The sequence below is a fragment of the Loxodonta africana genome, chromosome 13, assembly GCF_030014295.1.
Source record: "Loxodonta africana isolate mLoxAfr1 chromosome 13, mLoxAfr1.hap2, whole genome shotgun sequence".
NCBI lineage: Eukaryota > Metazoa > Chordata > Mammalia > Proboscidea > Elephantidae > Loxodonta > Loxodonta africana.
Window position 1 is genome coordinate 7422542 of NC_087354.1, and position 18493 is coordinate 7441034.

The 18493-nt window shown below is 42.4% G+C and overlaps 1 protein-coding gene across 5 annotated transcripts in view; it reads left to right on the forward strand.

Annotated features, from left to right (window-relative positions):
* Positions 1-18493, forward strand: part of NIPA1 (NIPA magnesium transporter 1) — a 100230-nt gene that overhangs the window by 70113 nt on the left and 11624 nt on the right. For all 5 annotated transcript variants that reach the window (XM_064296208.1, XM_064296209.1, XM_064296211.1 and 2 more), the window contains one exon: positions 17356-17516. In XM_064296208.1, coding sequence (XP_064152278.1) covers positions 17356-17516 — 161 coding nt within the window. The remainder of the gene's footprint in view (positions 1-17355; positions 17517-18493) is intronic.

Here is an 18493-nt window from a genome sequence, read left to right on the forward strand (position 1 = left end):
GTGACCCTGCGGGTATTTGAAATACTGGTGGCATCGCTTCCGGCATCACAGCAACACGAAAGCCACCACAATATGACGAACTGACAGACGAGTGGTGGAAAACGTGAGTAGGGAAAAAAAATTATTATAACTATATGTAGGAATCTAAATGTTGAACAATATTGAAAAGTCAAAGAATATTACAGCTTCATAACATATCAATAGAGTGTCAAATGTACATTAAAATTAACCAGGTAGGAACATGCAGATCTTTTCGGTGATTTATTAAGGAAGGGAAACTGCATTAATTGAGCCTCACATGTCAGGAACTGTAGTAAGTACTCTTAGCTAGGAATATTTCACAGTTTCCCAGATGTGCAGGATGGGTGAGGGGTGCAAACACATCATAAAGCAGCCAACTGTGAATGCAGGGGAACAACCGGTGTGTAGAAGGAGCCGAGGAGAGTGTGTGTATTGTACCCACAGGTTGCCTTAAAATTCAAAGCAGCTGCGGTTCTGCTAGGATGAGAATTCCACCCAATGGCATCAACCGTTCCATGGGTGCTGCGTCTATCCTGTCCAGTTGTGTTGTGTACAGGAGAAACTTACACAGTGTTGGCAAAGTGGAAGTTGTTATTACTCATAGAAAGCAAACTGTAAACAATAGGAACAGGTTTACGGAAAGCCAGTTCCACCCTGGGCAGGGATGGAGACTGCTTGCTGTGCATGGCCCGCTTTGCACCGAAGGGTAAGGATACATTTGTATCTAAAGGTGACTGGCTTGCCCTTCTCAAAAGCCATTGTTCACTCTATGTCCCTGACCAGGCATGTCATGCCTCAGGTGTGAACAGGTGTGCCACGGTTCAGGTGCCAGATTTTCTCTCTGTCTTGGCTGGCTCTGCACCGGGCTGACTGGTCCAGCTCCCAGCCAGCAGTCTTGGGGAAGAGCCCTGGCCTAGCCTCTGCTCCAGGCCATGTGTCACGGCAGCTCTAGGAACAGAGTTGCTGGGCAGGGTGCGCCCAAGCCTCTGCTTCTGGACCTCATGCCACCTGCTCTGCCGTTGAACCTTGCTGCTCGATGCTGCTGTGCTGGTTGCTTCAGCCGTGCTGCCGCTGCTCTCGCTGCTACCATTTCTCTTGGTCTTCGGTGTTACTGGCTCAGTGCTATAGCCCTTCACCCATGCGCAGCTCTTTACTGGACCTGGGAGGTTCTTAGTGCAGGGCCCTGTATCTCAAAGACGTGCTCCTCTTCCAGCTCTTGTTCGTCAGGGGACCCCAAATCCTCTGTGGGATCTGCCGTTTATAGAGGAAAACTTCTTGTCAATTTCAAGGCAGGACTTTCCGAGTAGGATGGCAGCTTGACCAACGATCTGACGTGGATTGCAGCCAGAACAGTCCTCTTACGCAGATTGCAGATTCACGGCCAGAAAGGAGCCCAGTGTATCCAAAAGTGTTAGGATGAAAGGTGATGTTCCCCCCCCCCTTTTTTTTTCTTTTTATTGTGCTTTAGGTGAAAGTTTACAACTCAAGTCAATTTCTCATATAAACCCTAGTGGCTGTCCCTACAATGTGACAGCACACTCCCCTCCACCCTGTATTTCCCATGTCCATCCAGCCAGCTCCTGTCCCCCTCTGCCTTCTCATCTTACCTCCAGACAGGAGCTGCCCATATAGTCTCATGTGTCTACTTGAGCTAAGAAGCTCACTCCTCACCAGGATCATTTTATGTCTTATAGTCCAGTCTAATCTTTGAATAGTTTGGCTTTGAGAATGGTTTTAGTTTTGGGCTAAGAGAGAGTCCTGTGGCCATGACCTCTGGAAAGAAGATGTTTTGATAGCATGAGGGAAGACTGTTTTTTTGGTGTCTGCTATTCATTCAGTATAACATAAGAGACTGCCGGGAAAACGAAGATGGAAATTCTTTGAAAGACTTTCCCTTCCCTTTTATTTTTCCTTAGCAATCTTCTAAAAATATATCCACTAAGTATTTATTAGGAAACCCTGGTGGCGTAGTGCTTAAGTGCTACGGCTGCTAACCTAAAGGTCAGCAGTTCAAATATGCCAGGCGCTCCTTGGAAAGTCTATGGGCCAGTTTTACTCTGTCCTATGTGAGTCGGAATCGACTCGATGGCAATGGGTTTTTTTAAAGCATTTATTAATGCTGTGATTTGAAAAACATTTATAGCTACCATTGTCTTAGAAATGCAACGTCAATTTCTTTAAAGATTTTTTCAGAAAATACCACTTGAATCAGGTAGATACATAGGTTCGTTCCCTGTCCCAAGCAAATATGTGAGTAGAAATAGAATATACTGCAAATGAAGTTGCCCTTTATATCACGCATGGTTAAGATGTTTATATGTATTCTTAAATAAAGAAGTTTGGCTTTTCTTTTATCTATAAAATTAGCACACATTTTCCACTATCAAATATCTCAGCTTTGGCAAATAAGCCGTCATGATAAGCTACTCTCAAAAATTAACTCAATTTTCTGTAATAGTACTTGATAGATAAGTCAATCTTGTAAGCCCCTGAGTTGTTCTAAACCCAAATTCCTAACTCCCAGCATTTATTTTCCTTAAGCAAATCTCTCATCATGGAATATGTTTTCTTCTTCGTAACGTAAACTTTCTCTGAAAATTAAGCTCAGAGGAAGCTGAGAATAGCGCTTGGAGGGAAGAAAGGCTTCCCTCACGTGGTGTGAGCCCACCAGTCCCAGCACACTTTTTGTTGGTTTCCTATTACTACAAGTTTATTAGGGCAGTTTATTGACTCTGTTGGCATTAGTTTTCTCTTTTCCCCTCTTTCCATTGCTTTTTCTTTATTGCACTGTCCGCACCCCCTACCGGTATGATCACTGCCTCTTTGTGTAGTTGTGGGCCTGATGCAGACACATAACTCGCATTTCCCCCTCAGATCTGGTCTTCAGACAGCCTTGTGGTCAGTGTTTCTGAGCATTTATCCATTTAACTCAGGAGGGGGAGTCCCGCTTTTTATCTGAAGGGCCAGGTGGTAAATATTTTAGGCTTTGCGGGCCACATGGCCTCTTTCGCACCTGCTGGACCCTGCCTGCCGTTGTAGCGCAAAAGCAGCCACAGACCAGTGTTAGTGCCAGGGGTTGCGGGGCTGCAGACCACACTGGCTGACAGGATCAGAAGGGGTGACACCAAAATGACGGTCTATAAAATTTTCATCCTGTGTTTCAGCAGAAATTTATCATTTTTTATAAAAATATCCCTGTACTTAGTTATAACAACAAAAATATTTTTCGTGAGCCCTGCTTGCGTGTATCGATATACCTACAAGGCTGGAACTATGCCAATTTACTTCCTGTGCCTTGTAATGGACTCTGGTCAGAGCTGTCATTATTATCCAATTGCAATAACCCTTCAGACCACGTGGTCTCGTCAGCACAGGCTACAAGCACATGCGGGTGTTTCTGTAGTTGCCAATTTTGTCAGATTTTCTGGTGTTTTAGCTATGATATTGTGGTAATTAATGTTTGTGAACCTATAAGAATACTTTTTGAGAACGAAGTAGTAATTGAAGGAAAAGAAGAAGAAAAATCAAAAAAGGCTTCTGCTCAGTTACTAATAATGTAAGTCAACGGAGAAAGATTTTACAAAACAGTTTTGTTGTTAGTATTCATATAATCTAAGAAATACTACATTTAAGCAATTCACAACTATATTTAAAATTATTATTAAACTATTATTAAACAACTATTATTAAAATTGATAATAAACTTACATGTATAACAATTAGTGATTCTGTAACTCTTCGATAACTAGAGAAATTGACAGTTTAAAATATGAACTGGGGGAAATGCTCTTTCTTGATACGTGTTTAGAAAGAACAAATCTTAAAATCACTTCTAAAAATTTTAATCTTTTAAAAATTTTTTTTAAAGATATCACTGTCTTAAAACATGTATCTGACTTTAATGAAATTTTCAGAGTTTCAGTTTGGATTGTGGTTTCAGTCTGGATAGTGACACATTGAACAATGAGTTGGCGAGAGGCGTTGGTTTCGATGAAGTCCTTCACAGGTTTGCAGCTTTGAAAGCCAGGAAAGGAAAGTTCCGATTAAGTTAAGATGTTCGCTAAGGGTTGAAATGCTTGTGTGTTTGTTCCTGTTTATTTTCATGGTATTATTTCATAAATGAGTATATTTCCGTATAAATTTGTCTACGACTTCTACATTATTTGGGCTGTAATTAAGTATGCAAGTTTAATCCATTGAAGTGTCACATGTAACGGTAAAGTTTAATGTTAAAATGAACATAATTTTGATGTAGTTCTTAACGTTTTTACTTTGAACTCAGTTGTTTTCTTACCTAATTTTCACTTTAACCACATTTAAACCACATTTAAACATGCTTAGGCCGTGCATATGATCTTGTAATTTAAAGGTGCAGTTTTAATTTTGCTATTTGTTTATGTCACTACTGTTGCCATTACATTCAGAAAACTTCTTTGTTTTTGGTTTAGTCCAGTCGTGCTGACCTCCCCTGTATTGTGTGTTGTTTTTCCCTTTACCTAAGGTAGTTCTTATCTACTATCTAATTAGTGAATACTCCTCTCCCACCCTCCCTCCCTCTGCCCTCTCATAACCACAAAAGAATGTTTCTTCTCAGTTTAAACTATTTCTCAAGTTCTTGTAATAGTGGTCTTATACAATATTTGTCCTTTGGCAACTGACTAATTTCACTCAGCATAATGCCTTCCAGGTTCCTTCATGTTATGAAATGTTTCACAGATTCCTCACTGTTCTTTATTGATCCATACTATTCCATTGTGTGCATATACCATAATTTATTTATCCATTCATCCGCTGATGGACACCTTGGTTGCTTCCATCTTTTTGCTATTGTAAACAGTGCTGCAGTCGTCATGGGTGTGCATATATCTGTTTGTGTAAAGGCTCTTATTTCTCTAGGATATATTCTGAGGAGTGGGATTGCAGGATCGTATGGTAGTTCTATTTCTAGCTTTTTAAGGAAGCACTAAATCGATTTCCAAAGTGGTTGTACCATTTTACATTCCCACCAGCAGTGTATAAGTGTTCCAATCTCTCCACAGCCTCTCCAGCATTTATTGTTTTGTGTTTTTTGGATTAATGCCAGCCTTGTTGGAGTGAGATGGAATCTCATTGTAGTTCTGATTTGTATTTCTCTAGTGGCTAATGATCGTGAACATTTCCTCATGTATCTGTTAGCTACCTGAATGTCTTCTTTAGTGAAGTGTCTGTTCATATCTTTTGCCCATTTTTTAATTGGGTTATTTGTCTTTTTGTAGTTGAGTTTTTGCAGTATCATGTAGATTTTAGAGATCAGGCGCTGATCGAAAATACCATAGCTAAAAACTTTTTCCCAGTCTGTAGGTAATCTTTTTATGCTTTTGGTGAAGTCTTTGGGTGAACATAGGTGTTTGATTTTTAGGAGCTCCCAGTTGTCTAGTTTCTCTTCTGCATTGTTAGTAATGTTTTATATACTGTTTATGCCATGTGTTAGGGCTCCTAACGTTGTCCCTATTTTTCCTTCCATGATCTTTGTCATTTTAGATTTTATATTTAGGTCTTTGATCCATATTGAGTTGGTTTTTGTGAATGGAGTGAGGTATGGGTCTTGTTTCATTTTTTTTGCAAGTGGATATCCAGTTATACCAGCACCATTTGTTAAAAAGACTGTCTTTTCCCCCATTTAACTGTTTTGGGGCCTTTGTCAAATATCAACTGCTCATATGAGGATGGATTTATGTCTGGATTCTCCATTCTGTTCCATTGGTCTATGTATCTGTTGTTGTACCAGTACCAGGCTGTTTTGACTACTGTGGTGGTATAATAGGTTCTAAAATCAGGTAAAGTAAGGCCTTCCACTTTGTTCTTCTTTTTCAGTAATGTTTTTACTTATCCAGGGCCTCTTTCCCTTCCATATGAAGTTGGTGATTTGTTTCTCCATCTCCTTAAAGAATGTCTTTGGGATTTGGATTGGAATTGCATTAAATGTACAGATCGCTTTTGGTAGAATAGACATTTTTATAATGTTAAGTCTTCCCTATCCCTGAGAAAGGTATGTTTTTCCATTTACGTAGGTCTCTTTTAGTTTCTTACAGAAGTGTATTGTAGTTTTCTTTGTATAAGTCTTTTATATCTCTGCTAAGATTTATTCCTAAGTATTTTATCTTCTTGGGGGGTACTGTAAATGGTATTGATCTGGTGATTTCCTCTTTGATGTTCTTTTTGTTGGCATAGAGGAATCCAACTGATTTTTGTATGTTTATCTTGTATCCTGATACTCTGCTGAACTCTTCTATTAGTTTCAGTAGTTTTTTTTTAAAGATTTCTTAGGGTTTTCTGTGTATAAGATCATGTCATCTGCAAATAGAGATACTTTTACTTCTTCCTTGCCAATCTGGATGCCCTTGATTTCTTTATCTGCCTAATTGCTCTGGCTAGGACCTCCAACACAATGTTGAATAAGAGTGGTGATAAAGGGCATCCTTCTCTGGTTTCTGATCTCAGTGGGAATGCTTTCAGGCTCTCTCCATTTAGAGTGATGTTGGCTGTTGGCTTTGTATAAATGCCCTTTATTATGTTGAGGAATTTTCCTTCTATTCCTATTTTGCTGAGAGTTTTTATCACGAATGGGTGTTGGACTTTGTCAAATGCCTTTTCTGCATCAATTGATAAAATCATGTGATTCTTGTCTTTTGTTTTATTACATTAATTGTTTTTCTAATGTTGAACCATCCCTGCATACCTGGTATGAATCCCACTTGGTCATGGTGAATTATTTTTTTGATATGTTGTTGAATTCTATTGGCTAGAATTTTGTTGATGATTTTTGCATCTATGTTCATGAGGGATATAGGTCTTTACCTGGTTTTGGTAGCAGGGATATGCTGGCTTCATAGAATGAGTTTGATAGTATTCTTGTCCTTTTCTGTGTTCCGAAATATCTTTAGTAGTAGTGGTTTTAACTCTTCTCTGAAAGTTTGGTAGAACTCTGCAGTGAAGCCGTCTGGACCAGGGCTTTTTTTGTTGGGAGTTTTTTTTATTACATTTTCAATCTCTTCTTTTGTTATGGATCTATTTAGTTGTTCTGCCTCTGTTTGTGTTAGTTTAGGTAGGTAATATGTTTCTAGGAATTCATCCATTTCTTCTAGGTTTTCAAACTTGTTAGATTACAGTTTTGCATAGTAATCTGATATGATTTTTTTAATTTCAGTTGGGTCTGTTGTAATGTCACCCATCTCATTTCTTATTTGGGTTATTTGCTTCCTCTCCTGTTTTTGTTTTGTCAGTTTGGCCAATGGTTTATCAATTTTGTTGTTTTTTTTCAAAAAAACAGCTTTTGGTCTTGGTAATTCTTTCGATGGTTTTTCTGTTTTCTATTTCGTTTAGTTCAGCTCTAATTTTTATTACTAGTTTTCTTCTGGTGCCTCTGGGTTTCTTCCGTTGCTCTCTTCTCCATTTGTTCTAGTTGTAGGGATAATTCTTTGATTTTGGCCCTTTCTTCTTTTTGGATGTGTGCATTTATTGATATAAATTGACCTCTGAGCACTTGTTTCGTTGTGTCCCAAAGGTTCTGATAGGAAGGGTTTTTATTCTCATTGGATTCTATGAATTTCTTTATTCCATCCTTAATGTCTTCTATAATCCAGTCTTTTCTGAGCAGGGTGATGTTCAGTTTCCAAGTGTTTGATTTCTTTTCCCTGTGCCATTACATTTAGTGATATATGGGAATTATGATTTACAAGTAGCATTAGTACAAAAAACATTACTAAGGATTCTGTATGATCTGGTACCGGAGGAGGTGACACCATGAGTTGCTGCACTGGGTGACACTAACCCTAGTTACCCTGCTGCCACAGACCAATCTAAACACATGGGTGTGGCTGTGATGTAGTAAAATTTTATAGGTAGGCCACACTTTGCATGTGTATGAGTTACCATGAGTCTCACTTAGGACTGTTTTTTTTTGTGTGTGTGTGTGTATCTCATTGTCAGTAATACTGCTACATACCGTGTTGTAGCACGTAGTTTGCTGATGTGACCATTCTCAGATATTCACTTGCAGATATTCAAAGATCGGATTTATAAAGATACTCATAGTAAAAGGCAGTAATAGTGAAAACTAAAAAAGACAGATTTGACTTACATCAGAACTGACTTACAATGGAGTCACTGGAAGGGAATCCCATCATAAGTTGGGGATTACCTGTACTTACAATAACAGGCAGAGGGCCAGACTGTGCCCATGAGCCATACGTTTGCTGACTCCTGATTTACGTTACAGAGCTTTTGCCTGCCTTTCATTTAATCTCAGCTCAGAAATCAGTAGGCTCTAATTACTGCAGCCTAGGAGGGACACAGGGGCTTTGATGGCACGGTGGTTAAGAGCTTGTCTGCTGACCAAAAAGTCTGCGGTTTGAGTCCACCGTCAGCTCCTTAGAACCCTATAACGCAGTTCTACTCTGTCCTATAGGGCCACTATGAATCTAGATCTACTCCACGGCAACAGGAGAGTGCAAGGAGAAAGGTTTTGAACCTAGATAATTGGTTATTTCCAGCTGGGGGAGGTGAGTGATAACACCGCCTCCATTCTGGTGGCCCTGGGGTTGGCCATATCTAGCTACAGAGGGCAAGGCCAGTCCTATATGAGGAACAGACTCAGAAGATGAGCTGTTTCTTTTGGAAGCCTTTGGTGTGTTCGTTGAAACTTGATGACTTCCACTGACCTGGGAGCAGCCCTGTCTGTACAGGTAGCCTGAAAGAACTTGCCTCCACCTTGGTGGAGCCTGTATCTCATATTGCTTTCAAGCATCAGCCTTATTTTTATGTATGCCTAACCTGTGGTTAACTTCAAAGGGAAAAAAAGACAAATGACACAGTACTGTTTAATTTGTACCCTGGAATTTTAAAAGGGATTTTTTAATGGTGCAATTTCATGATAGTTTGGTATCATGGTCCAGGCTCCTTCCTACCTCTCTGCTTTTGTTCATGGTGACTCTTTTCCACCTTGGCATAGCTTACCCATTGTCCCAGACTAATTCCAAGCCTGCTTCTTCTTCTGTGAGCCTCCTACCTCTCTGTGGTTTCCACTTCTCTGGGCAGCTACATGGAGACTCTTGGAGCCCCTTGATTTAAAATCCAGTCATGTGTTCTTATACTATTTGTCAGTTTTAATGATGTAGCTTATTTCCCCAGCTATACTGCTTGGGGCTCCTTGAGGACAAAAGCTGTCTGGCACTAGGGGCACAGAGTGGTATAAGAAGAGTTAGAAGTGCTGACCTTATGAATGTATTGTCACCAGGGTTTCACTTCTTGAAAGCTTTGTGGCTGTGGGTCAAGATCATGTGTCAACTTGGCTGGGCCATGATTCTCACTGTTTATATGTGATCACTCTCATAATGGAATCTACTGTGAGTAGCCAGTTTAAAGAGAGTTTTCTTGGAGGTGTGGCCTGCATTCAAATATAAGCAGACATCCTGGCTTTTTGCTCACTCTGGATCCTGTGGCTGCCTCCTGTTCATCTGACCTCCAGTTCTTGGGACTTGAGCTGTCAGCTTACCTGCTGATCTTGAGCTCGCCAGCCCCTGCAGCTATGTGAATCAGAAGAAGTCTTGCAGTCTTGCTTGCCAATCTTGGGATTCGTCGATATTCACAGCCTGTGAGCAAGAGCCCTGCTTGCCAATCGGCCGATCTTGGGTTCGCCAGCCCCTGCGGCTACCTGAATCAGGAAAAACCTCTATCCTAATCCATGAACTTGGGACGTTTCCAGCCTCTACAATTGCGTGAGCTGTTTCTTTGATATAAATCTCTCTGTACATTTATACACTTTATTTGTTTTACATCTCTAGAGAACCCAGCCTAAGACACTTGATACTGAGAGCAGTTCTAGAGAAACAAAATTGTAAAGATGAGTTTTCTAAATTGGTTTTCAAGTCTGGATAGTCTTAAGGATGTTGATGACTCTGCTTCCAGCAGTAAAGAGGGCGCTGATAATCCATGGCGTGAGGCGGTGATACAATTATGCAAAATATCACCCCCAGTAGATCAGGTATCGGTGAAAGACGAGGCTCTGCGTGAACACGTGTGATATCTTTCTACAGTTTTGTCAGAATGAGAAGTACTAGGAAGCTGGTTGGTTGGTCCTACTTTTGCTAGACAAGCTGGTGAAAGAAAGAAATGCACTCAGGGCTTCAGGGTCAAAGCTCAAGTGCCACATAAATGACCTCAAGTCCTCCCCTTGTGCTTTGAAAGAAAGCCTTATTTCTTGTAGTAACAGAGCTGAAACTGCCAAAAACCAGACCCAGAGTCTTATTGTAAGAGTGGCTGAATTGCAATGCCAGCTTAATTGCCAACCTCGAGAAGTGTCTGAAGTTAAAGTAGGGGCATTGACTGGGAAGAAATAGGATCCTGAAACTTTGATGGGGACATATGGGCAGATAATCAGGAAGCTGGAGACACTGAGCCCCTAAATTCTTTTGAATCACTCCTGCTGCAGAACCACTCCTATCTGAAGAGATTGCCTCATGTTTGTCTGCTAAACCACCCTGCCCAGAAAAACCATTAGCCCCTCTATTCCCATCTAATGTGATTAGCTCTAGCACAGCAGCCTCTAAAGAGCCCTTGCCTGAATCATTGCCTGGGGCATTGCCTAAGGCAGAATGCTGAATGTTCTCAAAACAATTCCACACTACCAATTCTGGCTTCTAGACCTATAACTAGGCTTAAGTCCCAGTGAGCCGCAAAAAGTGAAGTACAAAATGTGACTCAGGAGGAGGCGTGCTACACTCCAAAAGAATTGCTTGAATTTTCTAATACGTACTAGCAGAAGCCTGGGGACTGTGTGTGGAAATGGCTATTAGGGTGTGGGATAATGGTGCAAGGAACATAAAGATGAATCAGTCTGAGTTTATTTATATGGGTCCACTAAGCACAGATTCTTCATTCAATGTTTCAGCTCGAGAAGTTGGGAAAGGATTGAATAGTTTATTTGGCTGGGTTGCTGAAGCGTGGATCATGAGGTGGTCTACACTAAGACAAGTTGAAGTACCAGACCTGCCTTGGGATACTGTGGAAGGAGGTATCCAAAGGCTTAGGGAAATTCACGTGCTAGAGTGGATTTATCAGGTTAGATAGACAGACCCACACATGGAGTGTCCAGAGGACACACCTTTTACCACAACTGTGAGGAACAAATTTGTGAGGGGAGCTCCAGCATCCTTGAAGACTGCTGTGATTGCTATTTTTATGTAAATCAGATTTGACGGTGGGAACTGAATTAAGACACCTAACTTCAGTGTGGCTGATCGGACCTTGTGGTAGTAGGGGCCAGGCGGCCTCACTCAATCAAGAAAGACAAGGTGAGTGTGGTTACAGTAATGGATAGCTGAGTCGTATGGACTTATGGTGTTGGCTACTTAGTCATGGTGTCCCTGGGAGTGAAATAGATAGAAAATCTACTAAATATTTATTTGATCTATACAAGCGGGTGAATTCTAGGTCAGGCAAACAGCAGTCAAGTCAAATCGCCAGAATAAAGAGTCAAGGTCCCTAAGTCAAGGTCCCTAAGTCAATTCCCAGATTTGAGCGAGTTTAACGACCCACAACCTCTTGAATGAAATGGGGGCCGGGTCCGCTAGAGGAAGGACTTGAATACGGTGCCTTAATTTTTTACTGTTAATCTTTCTCCCAGCCTTCCCTAACGTGACCTATGGCCTTTTACGAGAGTGATTATTCACTGGGGAAAAGGAAATAATCAGACTTTTCGGGCATTACTGGGTACTAGCTCTGAACTGACACTAATTCCAGGAGACCCAAAACATCACTGTGGCCCACCAGTCAGAGTAGGGGCATGTGGGGGTCAGGTTATTAATGGAGTCTTGGTTCATGTCTGTCTCACAGTAGGTCCAGTGGGTCCCCGAACCCATCCTGTAGTGATTTCCCCATTTCCAGAATGCATAATGGGAACAGATATACTCAGCAACTGGCAGAACCCCCACATTGGATCTCTGACAAATAGTGTAAGGGCTATTATGATAGGGAAAGCCAAGTGGAAGCCATTAGAACTGCCCCTACCTAGGAAAATAGTAAACCAAAAGCAATACCACATTCCTGGAGGGGTTGCAGAGATTACTGTCACCATCAAGGACTTGAAGCTCGCAGGGGTGGTGATTCCCACCACATCCCCGTTCAACTCGCCTATTTGGCCTGTGCAGAAAACAGATGGATCTTGGAAGATGACAGTGGATCATTGAAAGCTTAACCAGGTGGTGACTGCAATTGCAGCTGCTGTTCCAGATGTAGTTTCATTGTTTGAGCAAATAAGTCTCCTGGTACCTGGTATACAGTTAGTTATCTGGCTAATGCCTTTTTCTCCATACGTGCTTTGAAGGGACATCAGAAGCAGTTTGCCTTCACCTGGCAAGGCCAGCAGTACACCTTTACTTTCCTACCTCAGGGCTGCATCAACTCTCCAGCCCTGTTATAATTTGGACTGCAGGGACCTTGATTGCCTTTCCCTTCCAGAAGACATCACACTGGCCCATTACATTGATGACATTATGCTGATTGGAGTTAGTAAGGAAGAAGTATCAATGACTCTGGACATATTGGTAAAACATTTGCATGCTACAGGGTGGGAAATTAATCCCACAAAAATTCAGGTACCTTCCACCTCAGTGAAATTTCTAGGCAACCAGTGATGTGTGGCATGTCAAGATGTTCCTTCTAACATGAAGGATAAGTTATTGCATCTGGCTGCTCCCACAACTAAAAAGGAGGCTCAATGCCTAGTGGGCCTCTTTGGGTTTTGGAGGCACATATTCCTTATTTGTGCTACTCTAGCCTATTTATGAAGTGACTCGAAAAGTTACTAGTTTTGAATGGGGCTCAGAACAAGAGAAGGCTCTGTGACAGGTTCAGGCTGCTGTGCAAGCCACTCTGCCACTTGGGCCATATGATCTGGCTGATCCAATGATGCTTGAAGTGTCAGTGGCAGATAGAGATGCTGTTTGGAGTCTTTGGCAGGCCCCCACTGGTGAATCACAGAGCAGACCCTTAGGATTTTGGAGCAAAGCCCTGCCATCCTCTGCAGATAACTACTCTCCTTTTGAGAAACAGTTTTTGGCTTGTTCCTGGGCCTTAGTAGAGAGTGAATGCTTAACCATGGGCCACCAAGTCACCATGCAGCCTGAGCTGCCCATCGTGAACTGGGTGTTGCCTGACCCACAGGGTCATATAGTTGGACGTGCACAGCAGCACGCTATCATTAAACGGAAGTGGTATATATGAGATCAGGCCCAAGCAGGACCTGAAAGCACAAGTAAGTTGCCCGAGGAAGTGGCCCAAATGCCCATGGTCTCCACTTCTGTCACATTGCCTTCCATCTCCCAGTCTGCACCTGTGGCCTCATGGGGAGTTCCTTGTGAACAGTTGACTGAAGAAGAGAAAACTCGTGCCTGGTTTACAGATGGATCTGTGTGATATGTAGGCACCACCTGAAAGTAGACGGAGGCAGCTTTACAGCCCTTTTCTGGGACCTCCCTGAAGGACGGTGATGAAGGAAAATCCTCTCAATGGGCAGAACTTTGAGCAGTGCACCTGGTTGTTCACTTTGCTTTGAAGGAGAAATGGTCAGATGTGTGATTTTATACTCATGGGCTGTGGTCAGTGGTTTGGCTGGATGGTCAGGGAATTGGAAGGAGCTTGATTGGAAAATTGGAGACAAGGATTTATGGAGGAGAGGTATGTGGATAGGCCTCTCAGAATGGGCCAAAGAAGTGTCTCATGTGAATGCTTACCAAAGGGTGACCTCAGCAGAGGATGATTTCAACAATCAAGTGGAAAGGGTGATGCATTCTGTGGAAGCTACAACCATCATTGCTCAATAGGCTCATGAACAAAGTGGCCATGGTGGTAGGAATGGAGGTTATACATGGGCTAAGCAACATGGACTTCTTCTCATCAAGGCCAATTTGGCTACAGCCACTGCTGAGTGCCCAATCTGCCAGCAGCAGAGACTCACACTGAGTCCCTGATATGGCAACTTCCCTCGAAGTGATCAGCCAGCAACCTGGTGGTAAGTTGATTACACTGGAGCACTTACTTCTGTCATGGAAAATGCAATATTTTGTGCTTAGTGAAATAGACACTTACTCTGGATATGGATTTGCCTTCCCTGCATGCAATGCTTCTGCCAAAACTACCCTCCATGGACTTATAGAATGCCCTATCAATCATCATGGTATCCCACACAACATTGGCTCGTATCAAGGGACTCACGTCACAGCAAATGAAGTGCAGCAATGGGCCCGTGCTCATGGAATTCACTGGTCTTACCATGTTCTCCATCGTCCTGAAGCAGCTGGCTTGATAGAACAATGGAATGGCCTTCTAAAGACCCAATTATGATGCCAGCTAGCTGGCAATACCTTGCAGGGTTGGGGCAGTGTTCTTCAGGAGGCTGTATATGCTCTAAACCAACATCCAATATACAGTGCTGTTTCTCCCATAGCCAGGATTCATGGTTTCATGGATTGAATTGTGTCCGCTCAAAATATCTGTCAACTTGACTAGGTCGTGATTCTCTTGTTTGATTGTCTGATTGTCTACCATTTTATGTTCTGATGTGATTTCCTTATGTGTTGTAAATCACTATGATGTAATAAGTTGGATTAGTGGCAGTTATACCGATGAGGTCTATGAGATTAGATAGCATCTTAAGCTAATCTCTTTTGAGATATAAAAGAATGAGCAGAGAGATATAGGAAACTCACACCACCAAGAAAGCAGCGCCGGGAGTAGAGCGTGCCCTTTGGACCTGAGATTCCTGCACAGAGGTGCTCCTAGACCGAGGGAAGACTGATAAGAAGGACCTTCCTGCAGAGCTGACAGAGAGAGAAAGCCTTCCCCTGGAGCTGATGCCCTGAATTTGGACTTGTAGCCTACTAGACAGTGAGAGAATAAATTTCTCTTTGTTAAAGCCACTTACTTGTGGTATTTTTGTTATAGTAGCAGTAGATAACCAGGACACATGGTTCCAGGAATGGAAGGGTGGAAATGGAGGTAATACCACTCACTATTACCCCAAGTGAGCCCCCCCAAGATCTTTGCTTCCTGTCCCTGCAACCTTACGTTTTGTAGGTCTAGAGGTGTTAGTTTCAAAGGGAGGAACACTCCCACCTGGGGACATATCACAGATTCCATTGAACTGGAAGCTAAGAATGCCACCAGCCCCCTTGGGCTCCTTACGCCTCTGGATCAACAGGCAAAGAAAGAAGTTACCGTAGTGGTTGGTGTGATTGATCCTGATTATCAAGAGGAAATTGGATTGATATTACATAATGGAGGTAAAGAATCGTATGTCTGGGATGCAGGAGATCCCTTAGGACATCTGTTAGTACTACCTTGCCCTATGATTAAAGTCAATGGAAAACTACAGCAACCCAATTCCAAGATGACTGCTAATGGCCCAGACGCTTCAGGAATGAAGGTTTGGGTCACCCCACCAGGCAAAGAACCATGATCAACTGAGGTGCTTGCTGAGGGCAAAGGGAATACCGAATGGTTGGTAGAAGAAGGTGGTTCTAAATACCAGTTATGGCCATGTGACCAGTTGCAGAAACTGGGACTATAATTGTTATAAGTATTTCTGCTTTATATGTGTGCATCAAATATTTTTTTCTTCACTTATTAAATAAAAGATGTAAATGAGGCTAGTGCGTTTTCGGTTGTACGTGTGTTAGTTGTATCATGTTAGGCACAAGTATGACTTTATAATTGTCTTTACTCAGAGACTATGTATGGTTTAAGGAGATGTGTACATGTGCCAAGTTAACAAGGGGTGGACTGTGATGGTTAAGATTGTGTGGCAACTTGGCTGGGCCATGATTCTCAGTGTTTATATGTGATCACTCCCATGATGGGATCTACTGTGAATAGCCAATCAGTTTAAAGAGAGTTTTCTTGGAGGTGTGGCCTGCATTCAAATATAAGCAGACATCCTGGCTTTTTGCTCGCTCTGCATCCTGTGGCTGCCTCCTGTTCATCTGACCTCTGGTTCTTGGGACTTGAGCTGCCATCTTACCTGCTGATCTTGGGCTTGCCAGCCCCTGCATCTACTTGAATCAGGAGAAGCCTTGCGGTCTTGCCTGCCTATCTTGGGATTCGATGATGTTCACATTCCATGAGCAAAAGCCCTGTTTGCTGACCTGGTGATCTTGGGTTTGCCAGTCCCTGTGGCTACATGAATCGAGAGAAGCCTCTATCCTAATCCATGGACTTGGGATGTTCCAGCCTCTACAATCGCGTGAGCTGTTTCTTTGTTATAAATCTCTCTATATATATTTAGGAAACCCTGGTGGCATAGTGGTTAAGTGCTATGGCTGCTAACCAAAGGGTTGGCAGTTTGAATCCGCCAGGTGCTCCTTGGAAACTAAATGAGGCAGTTCTACTCCGTCCTATAGGGTCGCTATGAGTCGGGATCGAATTGAGGGCACTGGGGGTGGGATATATATTTATGTGCTTTACTGGTTTTGCTTCTCTAGCTGACCCAGCCTAAGACAGTGGCCTTAGTTCAATGCCGATTCTGTGTAAGGTTCTCTTTCCTCATCTTTAAAATGAGGATTAAAGGAAAATAATCCAGGTGTGCCCTCATCCATTGATGTTCACACCCCCAAGTGTCTTCACCAGGAAAGTGAGAATAACCAGTCCTGTAAGTTACTGACAGCCTAGGTTCTCTAAAAAAAAACCCAGGTTCTCTAGTTCAGATTATATACTAGTGTTATACAGATTGTACTAACTTCTACTAATACCATCAGGGAAAGAAGCAGCACACTACAAGCTTCTAGATTATAGATATTTTATAAAAGATACTTTTTTTTTTCATTAAAAAAGTAACATGACCATAATTTAAAAGTTTTGGGCATTAGAGAAGAGAAATAATCACCCATACTCCTACCATAATGCAGTTAGTATTAGCACTTTTATTTTTTTCCTTTTGTACATTTGTTAACATTGTTGTGATCATGCATTACTTGTAATTATTTTAGAAATTTTTGTATCCTACTTTCCAATACTTTTATTTTTTTTGTCAATCATAAACCCTTTTTTCCTACTCTGGTATATCCCATAAATACTGAAGTAATGTTATTAGTTAATAGTGTCTTTAACTATTGGCTATGCAGGGATTTGGTATGAAATCCTATTTGTGTTGAAATAACCACTTCAATAAGTATTCCTAATCTTTCTATTCTTCAAAATTGATTAAAAATAATTAAAATATTTATAAAGAAAAGTGTCTGCAGTAAGCAAAAAAGGATCAGATCATTTGATTTAAACTTTAATCATATCTTTTTGTTATTGAAGGTCCATTTTAGCTTCTTATCTTCTGAAGGAAAAGCTCAACATTTTGGGCAAATTGGGGTGTCTGCTAAGCTGTGCGGGTTCTGTCGTGCTGATTATCCACTCCCCCAAATCTGAGAGTGTGACGACTCAGGCTGAGCTGGAGGAGAAGCTGACCAATCCAGGTAACTCCTTTTTAGCAACACTGCCAGGAAAACTTGCCCAGAAAGGCACAAGGAATCTTGACTTTTAAAAACCGTATGTTTGTGATACTTCCTGGAGGTTTAGTTGAACGATTTGATCTATCCTTTCATCTGTTATCAAACGTCTTATTGTCATCATGCACACCGACTGTAGGCTTTCCATCTTCTCTAGCTCTGTCCCTCTGGTGTGTGAGGACTCACTCTGGACTCTTTCTGGAGGTGCCTCAGGAGCCTGGGTTGGAGCCAGAGTGAGCCTGGTTGGGTCCCTGTTCCTCACTGGTGATCACTATTGAACACCTCCTGGAGGACACCTCACAATGGGTGTCTGAAAGGAAGCTGTCGCACCTTTTCTCTCAACTCTTTTTCCCTGCATGGGTTCCTCTTCAGCCTTTTGCACCTCTGGCTTCTTAAAAGACCTCCGTACTTGTTTGTCCTCTCTCCCATCCCTCCCCTGGATCCCTCTGCTGTTAGACTGCTTTTCCTAATCTTCCCGTCAGGCAGGAGGCCCCTTCTCGTTCCTTCTAGGACCTTTCCGGCCTGCAGCTTCCCAATGTCCCTTTCCCCAAAGTTCTCTCAGGCTGCCCGCTCCCACTCCCCAAAAGCTGAGACCCCAGTGAGCCCCACCCCAGGTAAGCCTGGTCTTCCCAGCCTAGCACATCGCAGACTGCCAGCTTGTGAAGACACTGAGAGGCCTGTGTGTGAACACGCCTGCTTCTCCCAGCCTTGACCTTATCCTCCCAGCGGGGTCGCTTGCTCCTCCGCACACTCCTGTGGTGGGTGGGCCCCATCTGCAGTGGTGGCCAGGCCTCCTCAGGGACCCGTGCCTGCCCTCGGCATCGTCGCTCTCCTTTGTGATGCTTGTGTGTCTGCAGCAGTGTTCCCCTCAGATTTGAAGCTCTCTGAGAGTATAAACTGGGTTTCATTTGTCTCTCCCCACCCGTAACCGGTTGCTGGGGAGT